The sequence below is a fragment of the Pelodiscus sinensis genome, chromosome 29 (assembly GCF_052426305.1).
Source record: "Pelodiscus sinensis isolate ZL-2025 chromosome 29, ASM5242630v1, whole genome shotgun sequence".
Classification (NCBI taxonomy): Eukaryota; Metazoa; Chordata; order Testudines; family Trionychidae; genus Pelodiscus; species Pelodiscus sinensis.
The window spans coordinates 8182593-8207277 of record NC_143080.1 but is presented as its reverse complement, the minus strand read 5'-3'; the positions used below and the strand labels follow the sequence as shown (position 1 = coordinate 8207277).

General features: G+C 48.0%; 1 protein-coding gene across 1 annotated transcript; it reads left to right on the top strand.

The window, feature by feature from the left end:
* The first annotated feature begins 6578 nt into the window (after nt 1-6578).
* On the top strand, nt 6579-24077 carry MEOX1 (mesenchyme homeobox 1). Its single transcript, XM_006125782.5, has 3 exons — nt 6579-7359; nt 19629-19801; nt 22676-24077. The coding sequence occupies exons 1-3, from the start codon at nt 6912-6914 to the stop codon at nt 22796-22798; spliced, it is 744 nt and encodes a 247-aa protein (XP_006125844.3). The 5' UTR covers nt 6579-6911; the 3' UTR covers nt 22799-24077.
* Nucleotides 24078-24685: the final 608 nt, after the last annotated feature.

The following is a 24685-nucleotide window of genomic DNA, read 5'->3' as shown; positions in this document are numbered from 1 at the left end:
GCAGACAGCGCACCGACATTTCCACAACAACAAAGTCTGGTTTCTTTGCATGCTCACAGCTCTTCTCCAAAAATCGTATCTTGAGGTTTGCAGACGGTGCTTTGGAAGCTTGGAAGCTTGGAAGGAAGCAGAGGCTTTGGGTTTGCCTTCCCTCTGAAATCTGCAAACTTCAACGAATATCATGTTTGACACCTAGGGTACGTCTAGAATGCGCGGATTTATTGGAAAAATATACGCAAAATGTGCTCTGCATTTTGCATATCTTTTTCCAATACTTTTGTTGGAAGAGGCTTTTCCGAAATTTGGCTCTAGATTGGGCCAAATTTCAGGAAAATAAACCCTCATTCGAACCCCCCCCCCTTCCTCGTTGAATGAGGAATACAGGGGCTTCCGAAAGAGTGTGTTTGCTCTCCGCAAAAAAAAAAGTGGAAGAGGAAACATGTTCCTTGTATGTGGCAAAGTTTTTTTGGTATCCAGAAAAAACCTCGCAGTCTAGCCTTACCCTTACAGGATTCATAGAAAAACTTACAAAACGATACATATTCTCTAAGGTGCTGTGAGACTAACAAAACATGTCGATGGTATCATGAACTTTCATGGGCACAACCCACTTCAGATGAATGGAGTTGAAGGGGTCAGTCCTGTTTTCAAATAAAGAGCTCAGAGAAGGGATGGCGGAGGGGAGAAGGGGGGAGGGAGAAGAGGAAAAAGAAGGAAAAAAGAGAAAGAAATAGTCAATTAGAGTGCCAGCTTCATTTTGCATGGACACTGTAATTGTCAATTTCTTTCTCCCTTTTTTTTCTTTTTCCTCCTCTTCCCCTCCCATCCTGTCTCTGGGCTATTTATTTGAAAACCAGACTGACCTCTTAAACTTCATTCATCTGAAGTTTGCCCACGAAAGCTCATGATACCATCAACATGTTTTGTTAATCTCTAAGGTGCTGCCAGACTGTGAGTTTTGTAAGTTTCTCCACTTGCAGACTAACTTCGCTACCCCTCTGAAAGGATTCACAGAGTCCTGTCCTGGCACTCGCTTTGCGGGAATACACACGATTTTGCTTAGTGCTCGCTGACGGGTGGAAAAAGACGGCCGTTATGGTCAGCTAGCCCTGAGCTTCAACACAGCTGCAGATTCCCTGAGTCAGAAGAGCTTTTCTGAAAGGATGAGTCAGTGACCAGATATTTAGTATCTTGCACGTCAAGAGTCACACAAACCCAGAGTAAGATTGGATGCTATTGGTTGGAAAGCCCCGCATTTTGCACTAAGCCAGCCTAGTTCTTTGGAACAGGCCCAGGACTGAGGAATGAGGAGAAACCAAAGTGAATGCACATTTCCCCTTTCCTCTGATTCCTTAAAATAATTCCCTTTGGATGTAATTCAGAGGCCCAGAAAAGGCCCTCAGGAAGAAGTGTGTTATAACATATTTGGCAATTCCTGGTAATACGTGAGTTCATGTCCTGCAATCAAACTCCCGGCAAATGAACCAGAAGAGGAGAGCTTCCTCACTGAGGGTGTCTAAAAACTACATGGCTCCATCGATGGAGCCATGTAGATCAGGCTGATCGGCAAAGGGAAATGAAACCGCGATTTAAATAATCGCGGCTTCATTTAAATTTACATGGCTGCCGCGCTGAGCCGACAAACAGCTGATCAGCTGTTTGTCGGCTCAGTGCGCTAGTCTGGACGTTCCCGAGCCGACCTGAAATCCCTTTATCGACCTCCCCGTTATGCCTCGTAGGATGAGGTTTACCGGGGAGGTCAATAAAAGGCTTTCATGTCGACCGGGGAGCATCCAGACTAGCGCGCTGAGCCGACAAACAGCTGATCAGCTGTTTGTCGGCTCAGCGCGGCAGCCATTTAAATTTAAATGAAGCCGCGATTATTTAAATCGCGGCTTCATTTCCCTTTGCCAAACAAACAAATCTACATGGCTCCGTCGATGGAGCCATGTAGTTTAGACGTACCCTGAATGTCAGTCTCATCACCTGATTCAGGTCCCAGACCAGCGCCGCACAGAACAGAGCCAACCTAGAACAGTGAGTTAGGCCTATGTCTACACTGCACGCTTATTTCAAAATAAGCTATTTGGGATTTTTTCCACAAAAATAGCTTATTTCGAAAGAGCATGACTACACTACAGGGAAGCCTCAAAATGAGTCCAAGGCGGACTCCCTTAGGGTACGTCTAAACTCTGTGGGGGGGTTTTCAAAAGAGGATATGCAAATTTCACGGGAATTTTCATATCTTCTTCCGATCGCTTTTTCTAAAGCGGGTCTTTCGAAAGTGAAAGTAGTCTGGCCAGCTTTTTTTCTGAAAAAAAAACCGCTCTTCCTAAAAAAAGGTTTACTAAAAAAAGTGATTGGAAGAAGACATGCAAATTCCCGTGGAATTTGAATATGATCTTTTGGAAAACCCCCCGTAGTTTAGACGTACCCTGAATATGGACATGCTACCTCGAATTAGAGCCCCAGGAGGCTCTGGGGAGTAATGACTTTGAATGGCCCTAGGGAGGTGCTATTTCAAAAGAGCAGCGCTGGAGTGTCCACACTACTGCTATTCTGAAACATCTATTTTGGAATAAGCGTTATTCCTCATGGAATGAGGTTTACAGATTTCAAAATAAGCTGTCCATGATTTCAAAATTATTTCGAAATAACAGAACTCCTGTGTAGATGCATTATAACAAGATAACTGTGTGGCACACACCCCCACAGAGAAATGCATGTTTATGATGTCCCTTTGGCTCTTTTAAATCTTGGGGGGCGGGGGGAGAAACTGTTTGCCCAGGCAGGAATCATCTCACCGACATTATAAGCAATAATAGTGGAGAAGGAACAGTCTCTGGTTTCTTGTTTTATGCCCAGTTTCTGAACTGCTGACTGTCATATTCACGGAAAAATTCCAGAAGGCACCAGCCTTCCAGCTCTGATTTACCGTGAGAGAAATCCGCTTTCCACAGGTTCACAGCGCTATCTAGCCAAGACATTATAACATCCTTTCAAAAGAAAACTCCCGTGGCTAAAAGGGGTTTTTGACGGGCTCCCAGTTTTCATGTACTAACATGTCACTGTGCACCGACATTTCTGCAACTGTAAATTTTGATTGCTTCATATGCTCACAGCTGTCCCCCAAAGACTGGATCTTGACACATGTAGGCACAGTGTTTTGAAAATGTGGCTCCACATTTTGGTTGCTGATTAAAATGTCAGCTATCCCAATAAGGCTCTTTTGAGATATTTACACAGGCTATGTCTAGACTGCAAGCCTCTTTCGAAAGAGGCTCTTTCGAAAGATACTTTCGAAAGAGCCTCTTTCGAAAGAGAGCGTCTAGACTGCACGTTGAACTTTCGAAAAAGCGGCTTGCTTTTTCGAAAGAAAGCATCCAGTGAGTCTGGATGCTCTCTTTTGAAGAAGCCCTATTTACATTGAAGAACGCCTTCTTTCGAAAGAGGAACTTTCGAAAGAAGGCGTTCTTCCTCGTGAAATGAGGTTTACCGCCATCGAAAGAAAAGCCGCGTTCTTTCGATTTAATTTCGAAAGAACGCGGCTTGAGTCTGGACGCAGGGGAAGTTTTTTCGGAAAAAGGCTACTTTTCCCGAAAAAACCCCTGAGTCTGGACACAGCCACAAGGATTGTATAAACAACCCACAAACACTACCTCGAAAAGCAAATGCACTGCAAAAAACTCAATCCCCTCCACTCCAAAAAAACCCCAATGGAAAATGCCAAAGAATCTCAGAAGGTGACCGCCAGACATTCCAATCACTTGCTTCTAATTTCTGAACCTACAGTCTTAAGACCCAGTGTCAAGGTGGTATAGATTGGTAAAAGCCGCTTCCTCAGAAAACTATGTATGTGTATGATGCCAAACAACCACGGATCTTCACAAACAGGTACGTTGACAAGATCTCTGTCCAGAGGGGGATACATCCAAATATTGAAAATACAGACTGGGAACAGGATGCACCATACAAGCAGTAAGATCGAGCAACTGCCTTTGACATCATCTTGCTAGTTCTAAGATGCTGGAGGTGTAAGGGGTTGAAATTGCTTGTCTAGTTTGCTCTCGGCGGTACTAAATCATGAACTAATGTGAGCCCCAGTTAAGATACCTTGTCCAGAACATCAGACAAGTTAGCCAGAGTCTGCATTTGTCTGCCTGGCATAACTTTCACATCTTCAAATGTTTAATATGAATGGGTATGTCTACACTACCACCCTAGTTCGAACTAGGGTGGTTAATGTAGGCAACCGGAGTTGCAAATGAAGCCCGGGATTTGAATTTCCCAGGCTTCATTTACATGTTGCCGGGCGCCGGCATTTTTAAATGTCCGCTAGTTCGGACTCCGTGCCCGTGGCTACACGCAGCACGAACTAGGTAGTTCAGACTAGGCTTCCTACTCCGAACTACCGGTACTCCTCGTGGAATAGGAAGCCTAGTTCGTACCTAGTCCGAACTACCTAGTTCATGCCGCGTGTAGCCGCGGGCACAGAGTCCGAACTAGCGGACATTTAAAAATGGCGGCGCCCGGCAACATGCAAATGAAGCCCGGAAAATTCAAATCCCGGGCTTCATTTGCAACTCCGGTTGCCTACATTAACCACCCTAGTTCGAACTAGGGTGGTAGTGTAGATATACCCAATGATACAGATCATAATAGTTAATAGAAGCCTCAAACCAAGGCAGGGTCCCATTGTGCAGATACAGTCCCTGGACAAGTCACAGTCTAGAGAGGCAAGATGATAAAGGATGTGTCTGTGTTGCAATAAAACACCCGGGGGAGGGCTGTGTCAGCTGATTCAGACTGGGCTTGTGTTGCAGGGCTGTAAAATTGCAGCGTAGGCTCAGGCTGGAATCTAGGTTCTGGGATCTGGCCCCGCCCCTTCCAGACAAGGCCCCCCCCTTTCTGGGAGCACAGAACTGGACCTCCCCCCCCTTGCCTACACACCCAGCCACTCTGTCAGCTCCCCTGCCAACGTGACATATCACAAGCAAGCCACAAAGCATATGCCACTGGAGCTAGGCTCTCCAGGTCACATTCACCAGTGGTGGGGTTCCCAAAGGAATCCAGCATTTGGTGATCTCTCAGGAAGGTGGAAGACATGCCACAGCCTAGATAATGTCATGTAACGTGCCTTGTCCTTTACTGAGTGACATGCCCAAGGCAACAGAATGCTGCCACTGTTCTATAACGTCCCTTCTATAACATCCCTTCTGAGACCAAGCACCTGATAAATGTTATTTCTTTCTGCAAGTCACAAGTCACTAACATTTTAGACCAGAGGTGGGCAACCTGCGGCCCATAGGTGGCCTGCTGGGGCTTTACCTGTGGCTTGTGGACCTCCTGGTCTACTCTCCTCCCGCCCGCCCGCAGGAGCACAGGAGTCCTGCCCTTCTCACTCCTCCCCTTGCTTCCCAGCACTTTCGTGCTGCTATGAATCCACTGATTGACACTCTGCACCCTCCTCCCCCGAGCTGGAATGCTGTGAATCAGCTGTTCAAATGCTAGGAGGGAGGGGGAAGAGCAGGGACATGGCGTCAATCAGGGGGCTCCAAGGGTCCCCATGCATGAGAGCAGTATGGGGGAGGGGAGCAGAGAAGGGGCACACATGGTTGCCCATCGCTATTTTAGACTAACCATCTAGCAAGGCCCTGGGAAACCCATGAGAGGATGAGGGAACTATTCTATACATAACAAGAACAAGACAAGTCACATTTTTTGCCCCAAATCGCCTCCACAAGGATTGAACCCACAACACTGGGTTTAGCAGACCAATGCTCAAACCACTGAGCTATCCCTCCCCTCCCTGGTAATAGTCCAGAAAGACACATCCTAAACCTTCTCTGCCACCTCATACTCTTTGGGAAAGAGATGGAGAGCAGATTCCCTGCTAATATCCTTTCAACTGTGACGACTGTAAGGTCTGGAGATCTGTTTTCTGTTCACAAAACCTATAAAAACTTTCAACACCAAAAATGAAAAATGTGTCTCCCATTGGCACGAAAACCAGAGACGTCTTTGGAGGAAAGTGGCATTTGGACAATCCGCTGGAAAGGGGGACACCCGAGGGGGTGATTCTATGCTGTGAGCCGCAAGTCCCTCTTTGCACAACGTTGACACAAGTCATCTGCAAAACCCTGGAGAACAATCTCAGGTTGACTTTGTTTTTATCTTACGATCGGCCCTTAAATCAAATGCAATCAGTGAAGTTCTCTCTTGCTTTCCCTCCCTTGTTTTAGTCCCTGGAATTTGACATCTGTTGAATTCTGGATCTGGTTTAGGGCTTTTTCCAAATCCAAGACTCGGGGAATTTTGTTAACAGAGCAATAAAAATAACTTCATAGTGGTGCAGGGAAACATTAAAGCCTTTTTTGTGTGCTGCTCTCTCCCTTTATAAAAAAAAATACAGACAATGTTTCTTTAAAAGTCTCCATCTGCAAATCCCATTAGACGTGCGTATAAGGTTTCGGATGATTAATAGTTGCCCGCTTTGCTTTGGTTGGAGGGGCCGAGTGGATGCAAGTTTGCTCCTCCTTCCCCTCTCTCACATTTCACTTCACAAACTTGTCACTCGCTCCCCAGCACCGTATTTAAAAAGTGTTTCGCCCTGGCCCAGCATTTCTCAGGGAAGCAGCTGCAGGCCTTGGGAAACCATTCAGGCCAATCGCGGCAGAGATCTGGTTGGTGTTTTCCAGCTGGGACTATGTGGAAGTTTCGCAGGGCTTCCAAACAAACAAATTTGCCATAGGACAAAATCCACTTTTTAGGGAAGGCGGTGTGGGAGATCCAATTGTGGTTTTCCATAGAAGTTTGGACCTGTATTTTTTTTGTAAACCCAGTTTGCATCCTTGAAGCCTGCGCCAGATTCAGGTGCAAATCTTGCAGCTCGGGCGGCATAGAGGCAGCAAATGAATCCTTCCGGGAGCAGCTGCATGCGAAGCCCCTGTCCCACTCCCCCACTGTGGGGGTGTCTGCGGAATGCCCATTCGGACATCAGCCCGGGAGCAGGGGCGCATCATTACTCACAAGCACCATTCTCATTCCATCAAAAACCCGACTTTGCGGTGTATTCCGATTTCTCAGCCTCTTGCCTGGCCACTGCCCCTCACAGCTTCCCCCGAGAGGAGCGCATGTTCGCCGAGCACCCTTCCTTCCAGCATTCGGACTGGCACTTTGCAGCGTCTGAGGCCAGGAAGCGGCTAAATCCCGGTGTGGCTTTGGGTGCACGGGAGCTAGAAAGCGGCAGCCCAAACCTAGTGGCTGCTGCAGGGGGTGTGAATGAAGATTATGGAGTCACAGGAACCACGACAAATGAAACGGAGAAAAAGTCCTCCAAACGGAAAAAGGAAACCTCAGGTAGGTGGCATGTTCCCAGGGAGGTGGGAGGGGGGGTCACAAAGTGTGCAGCAGCAGCACATCTGTAAGATTCGGCGGCAGAGATTTGGGAAGGAAACATGTTAGAGTTCTTGCCTCGAGAAAAGTCTAGCCGGCAGCACAGAAGTACTGACCTAGAATGCTTGCTGTGTTTGCCCTGGCATTTCTGTTTGCTTTTCCATGTCGTGGGCCTGAACTAGCTACTTTCCCCTATGGCTCCCTTTCTGTAAGTGTCAGCCAGACTCAGGTGGCGGCCGATGTGGTGGGACGGCAGCCATGCAGACACATTGCGTGTCTCCATTTGTCAAATGATGGGGGGGGGGGGGCATGTCACAAAACAGGCTGCCTGTGGGAGTGTGTTGGAAACAGGGAAAAAGCCAAACAGGTGTCGAGTGGGTTAGGGGCAAGTTACAGTGTGGAAGGTCTAGGCTGGATATTAGGAAAAACTATTTCCCTAGGAAGGTGGGGAAGCCCTGGGATGGGTTCCCTAGGGAGGGGGTGGAATCTCCATAGCTAGAAGTTTTTAAGTCTCGGCTTGCCAAAGCCCTGGCTGGGATGATTGAGTTGGGGTTGGTCCTGCCTTGGGCAGGTGGCTGGACTTGATGACCTCCTGAGGTCTCTTTCAGTTCTATGATTGTCACTAAAAGGAACCAGACCCTGCAAGGGAACACAAACGTCACTGGGGAGCAATCACAGATCGCCCACCCTGACTCATAAAGGAGGAGGCATCACGGTTGCTGGATTGCTAAAGGCATGCTTCTGCCACAAGCCTATCCCAAGGGCTAGCCCCAAGGACACTCATTCTGCCCTCTAAATACACCTCAGGTAGGATCTCTATTGCTAGGTGCTGAGACTCTCCCTGGAAAATGATGTAACTCATTTTACAGTGTCCTGAGAGCAGAATAGCATGGACCTATCCCGCCACCTGCATTGCAAATGCAGAGTCTAGGCCACGCCCGGTGCTATCTGCAGCTGCCCACCGCAGGAAGCCACGTTGTAGTGCAGTGCGGGTTAAATGCCGCCAACCATCGGTGGTTTTCAGCTGCCTGCCATCAACGATGCCTCCTCCCCTTTGAGACACATCTCACCTCCGGGTCATTTTGGCTGCACGGTGGGTCCTTTCAATCCCAACCCAAACCAGGGGTGGAGTTGAAATGAGCACCTTGCCCGCGATTCGACACAGCCGGGAAAAGAAAGCAGATGGCTTTCACTTGCAAAATGAACACTTTCCGCCTCCTAGTTTTCAGGGACCTCAAGGACCCTTGGCTGCTTGTCGGTGTGAAATACATGGAGGGGCTGGAAGTTTCTCCCAAAGAAGCTATTGAGTTACGTATTTAGGAGGAGTCTCCCTCATTTGTGCCCACCCCTAACCTTGATGGATTTATTCGCCAGCACCCTTGGGAAATAGGAAAATGTCATCCTCAATTTGCAGACTGGGAACTGAGGGACAGAGAGGTTAAATAACTTGCCCAAGGCTACATGGGCTGCTTGGGCAGAGCCAGACTTTCAAGCCAGATCTCCGGACGGTCTGCCCAATGCTGTAACTCCCTGGCCATCTTCTTTCTTTCTTGTTCTGTCAATGCCATTGTTAGCCCCAGTCAGTGGCTATGTCTACACTGCCAGCTTTTGCCGGCAAAGGGTATGCAAATGAAGCACTGATTAACATTTTGTCATGCTTCATTTGCATAATCTATTTGAGCACTTTGCTTGTTTTTGTGCAAAAACCCCTTGCGCAAAAACTGCTCGACTAGATTATGCAAATGAAGCGTTACAAAATGCTGATCAGTGCTTCATTTGCATACTCTCTGCCTGCAAAAGCCGGCAGTGGAGACAAAGCCTGCGTGTATCTGAAACAGACAATAATCCAAACCTCTTTGACTCCCTTAGATATTTATCATTCCTGGAAACCCAGCTTTTGAGGGAATTTGTGGCCCTCCAAACCCCTCAAGGATTTTCAGGCAACAAAATGCCATACACATAATATATAATGTTTTTTTCCAGAACAGAACAACAATATTGCAGGCCATTTAAAAAAAGAATGCGTGGGTTTAAGGGTAGCTGGGACATCTCACTACATTTCAATTAATGAAATTGGAGATGGTCCAGAGAAGAGCCACACAAACGATTACAGATCTAGAAAACATGGCCTATACGGGAAGATTGAAAGAACTGGGCTTATTTAGTTTGGAAAACAGAAGACTGAGAGGGGACAGGATAGCAGCTTTCAAATACCTAAAAGAGTGTTACAAGGAGGAAGGAGAAAAACTGTTCTCCTTGACCTCTGATGATAGGATAAGAAGCAATGGGCTTAAGTTAAAGGGTGGGGAAGCACTGGGAGGGGTTCCCTAGAGAGAGGGGGTGGAATCTGTATCCCTAGAGGTTTTTAAGTCCCAGCTTGACAAAGCCCTGGCTGGGTTGATTGAGTTGGGTTGGTCCTGCCTTGGGCAGGGGACTGGACTCAATGACTCCTGAGGTCTCTGCCAGCCCTAGGATTCTATGAAATTGCAGCAAGGGAGTTTTAAGTTGGACATTAAGAAAAACTTCCTGTCAGGGTGGTGAAGCACTGGAACAAATTGCCTAGGGAGGTTGTGGAATCTCTATCACTGGAGCTATTTAAGAGCAGGTTAGTTACACACCAATCAGGGAGGATCTAGAGGAGTATTTCTCAATCTTTTTTTTTTATGAAGTACCCCTTTAAAAAAAAAGTAACCCCAGTACCTATAGTTTTCAGACACAATTTTTTTTCTACCATTGCAACACATTTGTTTAAACAACTTAATCATAGCTGGACGGGTGATGAAACTTTGGGGTGTAAAAAGTACAAAAATAATACAACTGTAAAACTTAAAACAAAAATTGAGTTTTCTCCAAATTTCAGTTGTATTGACATCCCCCCCAGACGTCTCTCGGGTACCCCTGACAGTACTCCTACCACTGGTTGAGAAACACTGATCTAGACCGTGTATGGTCCTGCCGTGAGGGTGGGAGACTGGCATTGATGACCTCTCAAGGTTCCTTCCGGTTCCAGTGTTCTGTGAGTCTATGATTCTATCATGGATCTCTTTATCTTTAATAGTTTAATGGGATTCCTATGCAGAACCCAATGTAGGAATTTGTGACAAATAACCCCAGACACCCTTCACCCTCTTACTGCTCTGAGCAAGCTTGACACCATCTCCTCCTGCGTCTTGCCCACCCAGTTGCCTGTCATGAGCGAGGAGCTGTTGCCAACATCCCTACACATGACGACAATTCTCTACCTTCTGGCCAGCTGGTTTCATTATTCCTCCTCCTCCAGTTTAACACCCTGTGGTGTCCCAAAGGTGATCCCATGACAGCTTTCTTTGCATTCATGTCTGTGCTGATCCAGTAGCAGATCAAGTTAAATAGCACCACTCCCCGCTCCCCCCCACACACACACCTTCCCTCCTCTCTACATAAAACACAATAAAACAAGCAGGGAGAGAGGCCTATCGCATTCAACCTTCCAATTTCCTGAAATCGAACGGCAGGTCCTTGAAATGCAGCTGGAGCAGGACGGGCTTCCTCTCCCTCCTCCTGGCAATAGACTCCAGTTTGCTTGAGCAAAATCCAAGTGTCTCTTCAGAAGTTGTTCACTCAGTGAAAAAGCAAACCCCTCCCACATGCTGCCAGATAATTCTCTGTTATACAGCACCATGCCGTACGGGGCTGTCTTTGGTGCACGTCAGCACAGCCACTGCTTTTCAGTTACCTGTTTTGGTGCCAAATCCTGTAATGTTTTCTTGGTCCATATTCAGCCAAGGGATTGGATCCCTTTGCTAATGTAATATTCCCAAAAAGTCCAAAACAAGGATGCTTCAGTGATTAAAAGAGGGAGATGTACAGGGTAAGTCTACACAGCAGTTAAAACTGGTATTATTCTGATATAATATAGTCTGCGTCTACACAGCAAGCAGTTATTTCAACATAATGTCAAAATAATGTTGAGCTGGAGGAGTTCTTCTCTTACTCCTCGTGAAATGAGGGTTACAGGAGTTAGAGTAAGTCAAAGGAAGCGTGCTCTTCCTCGGACTTCCTGCTGTGTAGACAGCGCCAAAAGTCGAAATAAGCTATTCGACTTAAGCTGCACAATTTGTGTAGCTTTTTTTTGGCTTTAGCCCTGCTGTGTAGACATGCCCACGGTGTCCTGCCAGTGTAAAAGAAAGATTGGCCATTCTCCTTAATCCTTAAATTCCTCATCAAAGTGTTGCAATATTTCAATATATTTATAAAAATGCCTAGTACAGGCCGCAGAAGTCACAGAAATATGAATTTTTACTGAGAGAGAGAATCGTGAGTTTTCTTGGGCAAAACCCACTTCCTGAGATGGGCAGAGTCTTGAGTTTTGCTCACCAAAGCTCACGATGCTACGTATATATTTTTGTTAGTCTCCAAGGCTGCATCTACACAGCACCGTAAACTCGAAATAAGATATGTCATTTGCGCTACGCAAATGACGTATCTTATTTTGATTGAATTCCAAAATAGGCTATTTCGAAATTTGGTACATCTGCACAGCGCCAAATTTCGAAAAATTGCGCTATTTCGAGACATCCCTTAACCCTTGTGGAACGAGGGTTACTGGGATGCCGAAATAGCGCATTTAGAAAAATATTTTGAAATAATGGGCAGCTTGTGAAGACACGGGGTAGCTATTTCGGGATATCTCCGGTATTCTGAAATAGCTGTGCATTGTAGACGTACCCCAAGGTGCCACAGGACTACTATTTATTTTCAATGATTGTCTTTATAGATTTCTCCAGATTGTCAATACTGTACAGTTACCCCCATTTCCTACTAAAACGCCTCTAACATGAGACCTTGCAGTTACAAAAGCCAAGGAGTTTTATAATGATGTTTAACGTATGATATTCTACATTCTCCATGTGATGAAATGACAGTGACCAAGTAAACAAACAATGCCCCAGGCACTTAAGTTCTACAACAAAACACCAAATGGCCCGAGAGTCGGAGTCACTAATAAACCCATGCAGGCACTGATGGGGGGTGGGACATATAGGAGACCCCGAGCAAGCTTTGAACAGACCTTCTGTCATCTCATTTTAGCCTTTCGGTGTGAAGCATTTTCCAGATGACAGCAGCACCAGAAGACATGTCAGGTCTCTCCACAAACATTTACAAATAAAACGCAGACTCCTGGCAGAAACCCAGCACCTCCTGATGGACAGTTTAGATATTTCAGTGTTTTTGCCACTCAACAAACTAGAAAACCGTGTAGCTGGAACACTTGAACATAGGAAACAGAAAGTCACATTTTGTTCTTCTGTTCATCAGCAATGACAAAATGTTTATCGCTGGAGGAGCCACTGATAAATGCTGTTGAATTTGGGGGAGTTGCATAGAAGTAACTGAGAACAGAATTTGGTCTATTACCTTTATATACAGGTTGAACCTCTCTAGTCCGGACCTCTCTGGTCCAGTGGCATCTCAAAAACGATATATTGGCATTAGAAAAAGTTCAGAAAAGAGAAAAAAAACTGATGAGGGATTTGAAACGGGTCCCATATGAAGAGAGATTAAAAAGACTGGGACTTTTCAGCTTAGAAAAGCGGAGACAAAGGGGGGGGGGGGTGGATATGATAGAGGGCTATAAAATCATGACAGGTGTGGAAAAAGTGAATAAGGAAAAGTTATTTACTTATTCCCACAATATAAGAACTAGGGGAGATCACCAAATGAAATTAATAGGCAGCAGGTTTAAAACAAACAAAAATAAGTTTTTCTTCACTCAGTGCACAGTTAACCTGTGGAACTCCTTGCCAGAGGATGTGGTGAAGGCTAGGACTTTAACAGGGTTCAAAAAAGAGCTAGATAGATTCATAGAGGTTACGTCCATCAATGGCTATTAGCCAGGGTGGCTAGAAATGGGGTCCCCAGCCTCTGTTTCTCTGGAAGTGGGTGACAGAGCAGGGATCACGTGAGCATTACCTATTGTGTTCTCTCCCTCTGGGGCATCTGGCATTGGCCACTGCTGGCAGAGGGATACTGGGCTGGATGGACCACTGGTCTGACTCAGTATGGCCTTTCTTATGTTCTTATTCAACCTATACATGGAAACATGCAGAATGTAAGCGGAGGTGTAGCAGATCTGAGATCTGATTACAGTGTGTAAGGATTCATTTACAAAATCATATGTTCATATGGTGCCTTTTATCCTGGAAACTCCCCTAATACGTTATAAAATTCCCCACGGACAGTGTCAGATCAATTTAGATGCAAAACAGAAGGATTTATAATTCTGAGGATCAATTAAAATAGTCCGCAGACCCAATTAAAAGAGTCTTAAATTTGGACGTCAGCACCCCGCCTGCAGTGGCTGCCGCTTCAAACTTACACCATTGTGCGGGTGCATTCAAACCAGAAAGTGAAAGTAGTTAGGAATAAATGAAACTAGCCAACCAGCCTGTGCCTCCTTTTCATAGTCAATGAAGTGTGCCGAGTAAAGGAACAGTGAGAAGTAAATTCTATTCTCATCTCACTAATGCAATAACACAGGTAAGGAAATCTGCCTAAAAATATGCGACTTGCCCAGCTGTCCCTTTAACAAACTGGTAATTAACATCTGTATAATGAACTGAGAAGCCATTTGGTATAATGAACTATATAAGTGGGCTGTGCCCACGAAAGCTCATGATACCATCTACATGTTTTGTAAGTCTATAGAGTACTATCAGACCATTTGTTGTTTTTTAAGTTTATCCTATACAGACTAACTTGCCTACCCCCTGAAGCTTCAGTATTCTAGATAGGGACTCACAAATCTCTGGAACTATTCTGCCTTCTATAGCTGACTGGGGGAAGTCACGTCTTTGCTCTGTGCCTGTGTCTTCCCCCCATCCCTTTTCTATTAGCATGTAAACTTTCTGGACTCTTGCAATGGGCACATGCCGCATGGATCATAATCGGTCTCAGATCTTGGTTGGGGCTTCTATAGGCAATACAAATAGCAAATAAGAACATGTCTGATGCAGGATACCTAGAAGAAGATCAAATACATCTGTGACCCGGTTCTCTGATACTTTCTTTTACCTTTCAAAGAACACACAACGCCTTAGACTTCTGCCTGAGTAAAACCTTAACCCTATTTACAATCCACCCTCAGATTTCCAACAGACTCTCTCATGGGAGCTTTTACTGGTCGTACCGCTGATTACGGAGAAACACAGAGCATTTTGCATGCTTGATCTGCATTGGCAGTCACTCCACGGTGCCCTCAACAGCATGTAGGTTCTAACACGCCTGTTAGCAGGGGCTGAGGTCAGAATTAGTCACAACCTGAGATGTAAATAAAAATCCCAAGAGCATGGGCAGGGGAAAGGCTAGCAAATTAGAGACAGGTGTTTCGCTTCCACATCTGTGATAAGTGAAGATGGGACCACACAGAGAGGTGAAGATCCAAATGTTCTGGGGGGAATGTGCTGCAATTTTGACTGATTTGTAAACATATTAGAGGTACCAGACATGCATGAGAAGAAAGAGCAGTCAGCAACCTGTGTTTGCTGAGAGGACGATACAGCACTCAGAGACAGTGCAATGAACTTTTCACTTAATACAGTCCATTTTTTCAGCGTATTAATCTACTGTGTATGTGAGAGAGTTTGTATGTGAACAAGCAAGTCTGTCCATCTGTCTGTTCAAGAATGCCTCCTAAACAATAAGAACTAGGACCACCACATTTGGTATATAGCTTCCTCTTATCATAACTTACAGCGAGTTAAGGGTTTGGTTGTACCAGGACATGGGATGTGATTGTTTCTCATAACACGGAAAGAGTGGGTTCTGCTTGCAAGGATAGTTATGCTGTATAATGACCAGAGGGGGGCAGAAAAGGGCCAGAGACAACTATAACTCCATGGGGGCAGCAGGAGGTGGGGTGGAGGTAAGATACAGCCCCATTCCTCCCAACCTGCTCCCCTGACTCCTGAGCACCTTTTGATTGCAGGGCTTTGGGGGCAGGTGTCGTATTTGTTTCAGCTGTTTTTAAAGGCTGAGGGTGCCATACAAACAGCAAATCTATCCCAAGGATCCACCCTGCTCTGCAAATGCTGAAGCTGCGGAAATCTCTGTGTGAGATCTTGTGTGATACGTTTGTGAGTCTCCGTTCCAAATTTCAGTGCACTTATCCGAATAGTTCTGACCTGAACCTGCAGAAAGGAAGGGGGAGGGGAATGACTTTTCTTTCACCTTCCATAGTGATCTTTTCCTGCATCTCTTTCTTTGGCCCTATAACATTGACCAGCTGAATGTAACTGCCTTTTCCTGCAGGCAGTAAACTGTCCATACAAGTTCAGTTCCGGCAGGAGGAAAACATCAAACGCCACCAGGTGGCACACTTAACTGCCCCAGCCTTGTACAGGCTTGGGATGTGCATTTACATCCAAATTTTTACTTTAGTCATTAATCTGGGTTCTCAATGATGCCAGCTGCAATTATGCTAAATCAAACTAAACAGCCAACTGCTGTCGGAATGATGGTTAGCGTGGTCTGCAAGGGGATCCAGTTTAAAAACCAGCCCATTAGCCTTTTATTCATAACGAATCATCTCCGCCCCTCTCTGTCCCTGTCTTAGGGATGCAATAGTGGAGTCAATTAGCTGATTAACCGAGAAGCCAAAACTTTTTGGTTAATACTATAGACAACACGCATTTCCCTCCCCCCCACCTACCAGCCAGTAAATTTTTAGCAAGTTGGCCAGCAGCCCAGCTCAGTTCTGGCTCATGCCGTGTCCGGGAGCTCAGAACCCCCCCTCCTCCAGACAGGTGCTGCTGCCACCCCGTGTTGCTGCCTCTGTATCAGAGGCAGCAGCACAGGGTGACAGGCAGCTGGTTTGTGAGGGGAGCTGGTTTTTAAACTTGATCCCCTTGCAGACAAGCTCCTGCCTGGCACCCTGCACTGCTGCCTCTGATACAGAGGCAGCCGCACAGAGTGGCAGAGGGCTCCACAGGAGTGAGGTTGGAGTGTGCTGGCTGCTGACCCCTCCCCTGGGAACTGTAGAATAGTTGACTAACCAATAAGAATTCATGAGGTTACTTGACTATTCAATTCACCGATATTTAACATCCCTAACTCCGTGCGTGAAGGCTGGTGCAGATCTTGTCTTGGAAATCAGATGGCACAAAGTCAGAAGCACTTTTTGGTTCCCACATGTCTTTGATGCACGACAGACCCCTTGGAGAAAACTTGTTTGATGAAGCTCATATGTGAGTCTGGCAGAGATGTGAGAGCCAGGGGGAGAGGGCAGAGGTGTGAAAATGTTCAGTTTGCGATAAATGCCACCCATTGCTTACCCAGTGGTGCCAGAGGACTTTCTGGGTTGGGCTCTTTTTATGGTTTGTGCCAGAGGGGGGGGGGAAATCCTTTCTAAAGCAAGAACTCGTAATATTTCATGTGCAGTCTGCATTTTCCACATCCTATGGCCAAAACGTCTAAGCAAATTAGAGCCAGTTTCCCCTTTTGGAAAGGCACAAAACCCGCAATCACAATGCAGCAGCCAGTCCCTTTAGCAGCTCTGGGCGGCACATGGCCAGTGCCACAAGCTCCAAGTGACTCCACCTATTCCATTCTCCAAGATAATCAGCCCGAGGGCAGGAGTTAAAATAATCAAAACCGACTGAAATTGTTTCTTCACCAAAAAACAAACAAAAAACAGTGAAATCACCTTTAGAAAAGATGCACCCACCTGAAGCAAATGGGGAAACAGCAGCTAGTGCAGAATGCTGCTCTCTGATTGCTTATTAGACTCCGCTGGCTACTAATTTGCTTCCAGATGCAACTGTGTAACTGAAGTCAGTCCCTACAGCCTAGCATGACTGGGTCTGAGCCACTGTAGAGATTGCAGGCTTCCTGCTGCTACCCCTAGAGAGCAAACAGCTGTTGGGAATCCCCTGAGCTGGAAACTCTCAGGAGCTAGTGGCCAGCTGCTCTCAGCAGGGATCCTCAGCTATAAAACTTGCCTTCTCCTGTTGTTCCAGCAACCCCCAAACTTGGCCATTGAGAATGATGTCAGACTGGTTTGTTTACTCAGGGACTTGCCAAAATGAAGGATCCTTCTGCACTGGTGTTTGTTGGATGGAATATTAAGGGGGTGATTTTCCCCCTTACTTTGTTATTTGGTTGGGAGGCAGGTTAAAGGTCAAACTACAATGAACTGATCATTACAAATGAAAACCGTTGTTTGGAAAGGTAGCCAAGACGATTTCGCCAGTTAATACCGGCAGTTCCTGGCAGAAATCATTGTGAATGGGAGGTGTGTAACATTTCTCCATTTCTGATGGGCAGTCGTAAGAGCGAACACATTACGAAACCTAAATGTAAACCTCTTTGCTTATTCCAGTTGGTTTCCTTTGACAAACAAATGAAGTATTTGGCAAATGCTGTTGCATTATACATCCATTGTGTCTATTATTTGTAAATTTGTAGGCAGCATCCTCTTATCATAACTTACAGCAAGGTCAGGGTTTGGTTGTGCCAGGACTGTGTGTTTGGGCTATGCGTGGAATGGGATTGTTTCTCAGCAAATGGAATGGGAGGGGTGTGATAGCAGGGACAGTTATACTCCCAAATGACCACAGGGGGCAGCATGCACAGGGGACACATACCCAGGGCTTGACAAGCAGCAGCAAGCCCCGCTTGCCAGCTGCACGGTTTGGCACGCTGTGCATGCGCAGACCATGCTGCACATGCGCTGATTGCACTATGGTGCCGTGCCGGGCTAAAATCTACTCACCACGGGCGAGTAGATTGCCGTAACTGTCGAGCCTTGCCTATACCCCAGAATGACCACAGAGGGCAGCAAGCGCCCCAGCTCCAGGGAGCATTCACCAGTCAGCTCATGTGGCCCCTGCTGCCCTGGCGAGCAACTGGTGAGAGGACTGTACAGCCCCCTCTGTCCTGGACCAGACCCGGGAGACGCTGGCAGGCATGCTGCATGGCCCCCACTGTCCTGGGTTCACCATGGGGAGCAGCCATTGGCTGTCCCCACCTCCTGCCCTGAGCCCCACCCCTCTCCATCCCCTTCCCCTCCTCTTCATCCTTCCAACATGACCAGCATTTTGGTCTTCCCCCCAAAGTAACCAGATGCTCCTTAATGTGTGGAGTTGTTCATTCCAAGCAGCGATGGAAATACAATGGGAAAATGGCATCATTAAACAATTATAGATTTAAAAAAAAACCACTGACCCCTTACAACCAGACAAAACACCCTGCCGGCTACAAAACCTCCTTCGCTTCCACTGAACCCAGTCAGCTCCCGTCTCAGTGCTCGGACTTATACAACTAGCTCCCATCTGAAGGGGTGTGGCCTTTGCCTTTGGGCACTGCACAGAAAAATTGACAAATCGGCGACTCTTTTACATTCCTAGTCACTGCCTATTGAAAGCATGGGGGTGGAGATGGGGCAACAGCAGCCTAGGTAGGTGATTATGAGTGCATATTGAAAAAAAAACAGTGAAAGGGAAGGTTTCCTGGCACTAGTTAGACATGGTGCAGCCAAGGGATTTGCCAGCTTCTTCCACTCAGCTCTGCCAATGCCCCCCAGTCCTGTCCCCCAGCCTGTGCTGTCCAGCCCGGTGCTCCCAACCCTCAGCCAATGCACCCAACTTCCCAACAGTGCTCTGCCTGGGGCTATGTTACACTGCAGAGTTTTTGCACACAAACAGTTGTTTTTGACAAAAACTTGCGGCGCGTCCACACTACAAGCGTGTCCTTGTGCAAGAAAAAGTACAGTAAATCGTTAGAACACAGGGCTTTTTGCACAAGAGTTATTCCTCTTTCTAAAGGAATAAACCTTTTTGCACAAGAGCTCTTGCACAAGAGGCCAGTGTAGACAGGCAACAGGGGTTTCTTGCGCAAGAAACCCCTGTGGTTCAAATGGCCATCAGAGCTTTCTTCTGCAAAAGAGCGGCCACACTGCCATGGATGCTCTTGCGCAAAAGCACATCTCTTGCACAAAGGCACATGGTAGTGTGGATGCGCTGTTGCGCAAGAAATTTTTGCAGAAGATCTCTTCCATAAAAAATTCTTGCACAAGAATTTGGCAGTGTAGACATAGCCTGGGACTGACACTAGTTTCACACCGCTTGACAGATGCTGCAAGGGGGAGGGGAATGGAACCGGGCCATGAAACTGACCTTCACTGGGGACCTAAACCAAGACGCTCTGAGGTAGACGCTGTGTTGGCAACTGACCCAAAAAGTACCTTTGCCTCTTAGAAACCCAGGACTCCGGCAGCAAGCCTGAAGCCGGCAGCAAAGCCCGGAAGGAGAGGACGGCTTTCACCAAGGAGCAGCTGCGGGAGTTAGAAGCGGAATTTGCTCACCACAATTACTTGACAAGGCTCCGGAGATACGAGATCGCTGTGAATCTGGACCTCACTGAGAGACAGGTACCTCTGGAATAGCTGCCTTTCCAGCTGTCCCTCCCCACTGGGGCTATCCCTGCGAGGAGTGCAGGGTAAAGGCACTATATCGTCACACTGCACCTGTTTCTACATTGGCAAACATGCAAATATTTGTACACAACTTGAAAAAAAAAACGTGGGTCGCAAATCCAACACGTGCATTTTAACCTGGAGATAATCAAAAGGCTGGTTTCTGGTGTTTGGTTAAAAAGATACATGGATCAAAGCAGTTTTAAGCGGCAAAAACCATTTCTGAATGGCTAGTGATTGGGTGCTTTCCGATCACTGGTCCCATTCATTCCCACAAACCAAAAAGCGGAGAGGCTGGGTGGCATGGCACCTCCTAGGGCCTGATAATCAGGACTGAGCTAAGCCTTCGAGGCCCACAAGCGCTGTGCCAGATGAAACAAGGGGATATCAGAGTCTTGTCTGATGAGCTCTTCTTTCAGGCCAAGGGGATGGTGGGAACGAAGGAGGGAGGAGAGAAGTGAGGGGAGAGAGGACTTTCTGAGAGTCACTATGCTCCGCTTCCTGGTCTGCTCTTAGGAAGGTTCTCCTATCAAGGCCTGGCTAATAACATGGGCGTGGGGGATGGAAGGCGCCATCCCAAACTGCCAGGCATAGCACCGTCCATGCTCTGCCCCCACAGCGCCTGCTGTAGGCGTTCTGGGGGCAGATGTTGCTGCCCTCGGCGCTTGCCTTCCGGGTGCTCCGGGACTGGGGATACTCCAGGGCTGGAGAGGCTGGGCCAGGCCAGGCCGTACGGCACAGCACGCCCTGGCTCCTCCCTCCCTGGTGCTCCATGCTGCCCGGTCCAGCCCCTTCAGCCCCAGAGCACTGGAGGGAGCAGGAGGCAGTACGTGCAGTGACGTGCAGCCTGGCCCGGCCCGGCCCGGCCCAGCCTCCTCCCTCCCCTGGTGTTCCAGAGAGCGGGCTGGACTCGGCTAGGCTTCACGGTGCTGTGCACCTCCCACCAAGGCGGGAGAGGCTGCTGTGAGTGCGCGCCGACTCCCCTCCCTTCCCTGTGGTTGGAAGGGAGCACGCTGCCCCACCTCCCGGTGGCGGGGGAAGGGGCGGGGCCTAGCAGAAGGGGCGGAACTGGAGATGGGGCTTGCTTCCCCCAACCCTGCCTTCACCGACTGCCCGTGGGCAATAAAGGAATTAACCAAGTAAAGAAAGGGAAATACATGGTGTCATTGGGGGGGGGGGGGGAGAATCACCAGGCCCGGCACCCTCTTCCGCAGCCAGATGTCACCCTCAGCCAGTGGGGAAACTGGAGGCTTCTTAGTTCACAGGGATACAAACTGGTTAGCACAGGAACCAGAAGCCGTCAGTACCATCCATCTTAGGGAAAAGGGGGCCCAGAGCCAAGGCCCTGGGCCCCCTCCCTGTATCCTAAGCCAGCAGAAACTCACACACTCAGCAAGTGGTCCCATCCTCATCCAGGCACCGGTGCAGTGCCTAGGGAAACTGAGGCATACCCAGAGTTACTCCAGAACAGTACAGGACAGTAGAAATCACATGCAGTATAAGAACGCGAACCGAGCAAATACAACCGCCCACCTGGTCATGGATGGTATGTACGTAGCTGGCTCAGCTAGGCCTATGAGAAATATGAGCGGGAAATGGATAGGTGCATGCAGAGAGAAACAGAGGGCGGGGTTCAGAGAAGGGCAACTAAAATGATGAGGGGTTTGGAATGGGTCCCATATGCGGAGAGATTAAAGAGACTGGGACTTTTCAGCTTGGAAAAGAGGAGAGACTAAGGGGGGATGTGATAGAGGTCTATAAAATCATGACTGCTGTGGAGAAAGTGAATAAGGAAAAGCTATTTACTTATTCCCATAATATAAGAACTAGAGACCACCAATGAAACCTAATGGGCAGCAGGTTTAAAACAAATAAAAGGAAGTTCTTCTTCACACGGCGCACAGTCAATCTGTGGAACTCCTTGCCTGAGGAGGTTGTGAAGGCCAGGACAATAACAGGGTTTAAAAGAGAACTAGATACATTCATGGAGATTAAGTCCATTAATGGCTATTAGCCAGGCTGGGTAAGGAATGGTGTCCCCAGCCTCTGTTTGTCAGAGGGTGGAGATGGATGGCAGGAGAGAGATCGCTTGATCATTACCTGTTGGGTTCGCTCCCTCTGGTGCACCTGGCATTGGCCACTGTTGGCAGATAGGACTCTGGGCTGGATGGACCTTTGGTCTGACCCAGTCTGGCCATTCTTATGATAACACCTTTTACTGGCCCGACCGCTGTCCAGGAGAGAGACACACTTTTGAGCTTGCACAGAGTCCTTCCTCGGGCCTTCGTCTTCCTCAGAAGGGCTTTGTGTGAGCCCCAGTGCGTCTCTCTCGCTGTCGGACGTTGCTCCAATAAAAGCTATGACCACAGGCGTCCTGTATCCTAGGCGGGGGAAGGCTTTGCCTTCCCAAACCGCCAGGCCTGGTCCCACCCCCAGAACACCCAATGGAGGTGTTCTGGGGGAGGAGTGTTGCTGCCCCCAGCGCCTGCCCTCCCTGTGCTCTGGGCTGGGAAGATTGGAGCCGTTTGGCCTCCTCCCTCCCCGGTGTTCCGGGGCTGAGGAGGCTCAGGCCGCGCGGCCTCCTCCCTCTCTGGGGCACGCTCGCCCCCCCCCCCCGTGGTGAGGGGCGGGGCCTTAGCAGAGGGGGCGGGGCTGTAGGTGGGGCTGAGGGCTTGTCTCCCTCCACCATAGCTGCACTGACTGCCCAGGGCTACGACCCCACCCAGCTTATACCCTGGGACCAACGCAGCTAGGACCACGCCGCGTAGGTGCCCGCAGAGACAGAGCTCCTGGGGAGCCGAGGCCTAACTCCTTCCTCTTCTCCTCCAGGTGAAGGTGTGGTTTCAAAACCGCCGGATGAAGTGGAAGCGTGTGAAGGGCGGGCAGCCAGTGTCCCCCCCCGAGCAGGACACGGAAGACGTGGACTCGGCTGCCTCTCTGAGCTCGGAATAGCTCCTCGCCCGCAGTAATGCGCGGGCGGTCGAAGGCAGGAAGGGTTGTTCTGTCGGAGAACTGACGCCTTCCAGAGCCGCCGCCACTGCACCATGAGCGCCCGGCTCAAATCATCTCATTCTCCTGTGACTCTGGAAGCAGGGGGCCTTAAGATGCCTTGGGGACTATAAAGGGCCCCCAGGAAAATCCAGAGCAGGGTCTCCCTGGACTGAACTCTCGCCAGTATTTCTTCCAAACAGTAACTAAATCCACTGACTCGGAGACAGCAATACAGCTTGCTGGAGCCATAAAGAACCCATAGTGGTCTTTGAGTCCTCAGAAGATGTAGCTTAGAGGCACCAGGTTCCGGTTCCGTGGGCAGTAATGCCCCCAACCTGTGACCATGTCCAGCATCTCTCCTTCGGCCCCTGCCGCTTGTCAAACCAGAAAGGACTCGAGCATGCCAAAGACGGGTTTTCTCCGTGCATCACGCCAAGCGTAATGCCCGCTCTGGCATCCGCGGACGTTTCTTGTGTCATGAGCGAGTCGGGGGGGGGGGGAGCCGCAGGCACGTCAAACAAATTGTAGCCCCAAATTCTAGATAGGCCTTTGGCCACCAGTTTTGGACACAAGGACAAAGAGCTCTGCCGCGAGGGCTCCGAGAGGACAGATACCTCTCGGATACGCCCGTGGGAATGAGAGATGGCGGGTTTGTGGAATTAATCTTAGGGAAGCAACATGGACTCGCACAGGGAATATTTTCCTGCCCACCGCTACCATGTATCAAACCGAGTGTAAGGCGGCTAGGGATTGCGTCTTGTTCTGCTCTGGTCACTGATCTATAGCTGGTTATTTCTTTCTGAAAGAGCGCTTCTCCTTTCTGATGTGTTTCTCGCGATTGTTTCTGGAATGCCTCTCAGTGTTACCTGCTCTTCCCTCTGTTACAACTCAGACTGGCCGAGCTGAAACCAATGTCCTGTGAAATGATGCGCTGAATCGATCAGTCTTAACTTCTTGTTTCTTTTTCTCCCGGGATCCAAATTGTCTTCCAGTCGGTCTGCAAGAATGTATATGTGAATTATGTATGACTATATGTGTCCGTAATGTTCTATGGATAAAAACATACTATGCCTGCACCACGAATCAGTACTCAGGCTAATCAAATTAGTAATTAAATATCTAACCAATTTAGCCCTTTTTTTCTGTTTCCAAGCTTTCCATAGATGGGCTGGTTTTTGTGAACACATTCACTGTTTGCAATTGTTTGAACAGTCTGTGCAAATAAATTTTAGCCTGTGGACTGCTTGCAAATGGTTCGCTTTCACTGGTGGTGCAAAGTCTCAGAGGGGTGGCCGTGTTAGTCTGTCTCGGCAAACACAACCAGGAATCCTGTGGCACCTTAAAGATAAACAGATGCCCTAATAAACCTTATCATAGAATCATAGAATCATAGAACTGGAAGAGACCTCAGAAGGTCATCAAGTCCAGCCCCCTGCTCTAGGCAGGACCAATCCCAACTAAATCAACCCGGCCAGGGCTTTGTCAAGCCGAGACTTAAACACCTCAAACCTTATGCCCTAATAAATTTGTTCGTCTCTAAGGTGCCACAGGACTTCTCATTGTTTTTACTGTTGGCCCTAGTTTGCTCTAGGGTTTTATTTTGAAATAACCCCCCTTAGGTCAAATTAATAAGCAGCACGTCTACACTACCAAGGCCATTATTTTGAAATAGCGGTCGTGTGGACGCTCAGGGAGCTGCTATCTCGAAATAACCACTCCCTAGAGTAATTCAAACTAATTACCCCCCAGTGTTTTTTGGGGTTCTGAGTCCGAGGTAGTACGTGTCCATGAACGGAGCCTGCCTCGGACTAATTTTGTGGCTTCCCCATAGTGTGAACAATTCCGCTG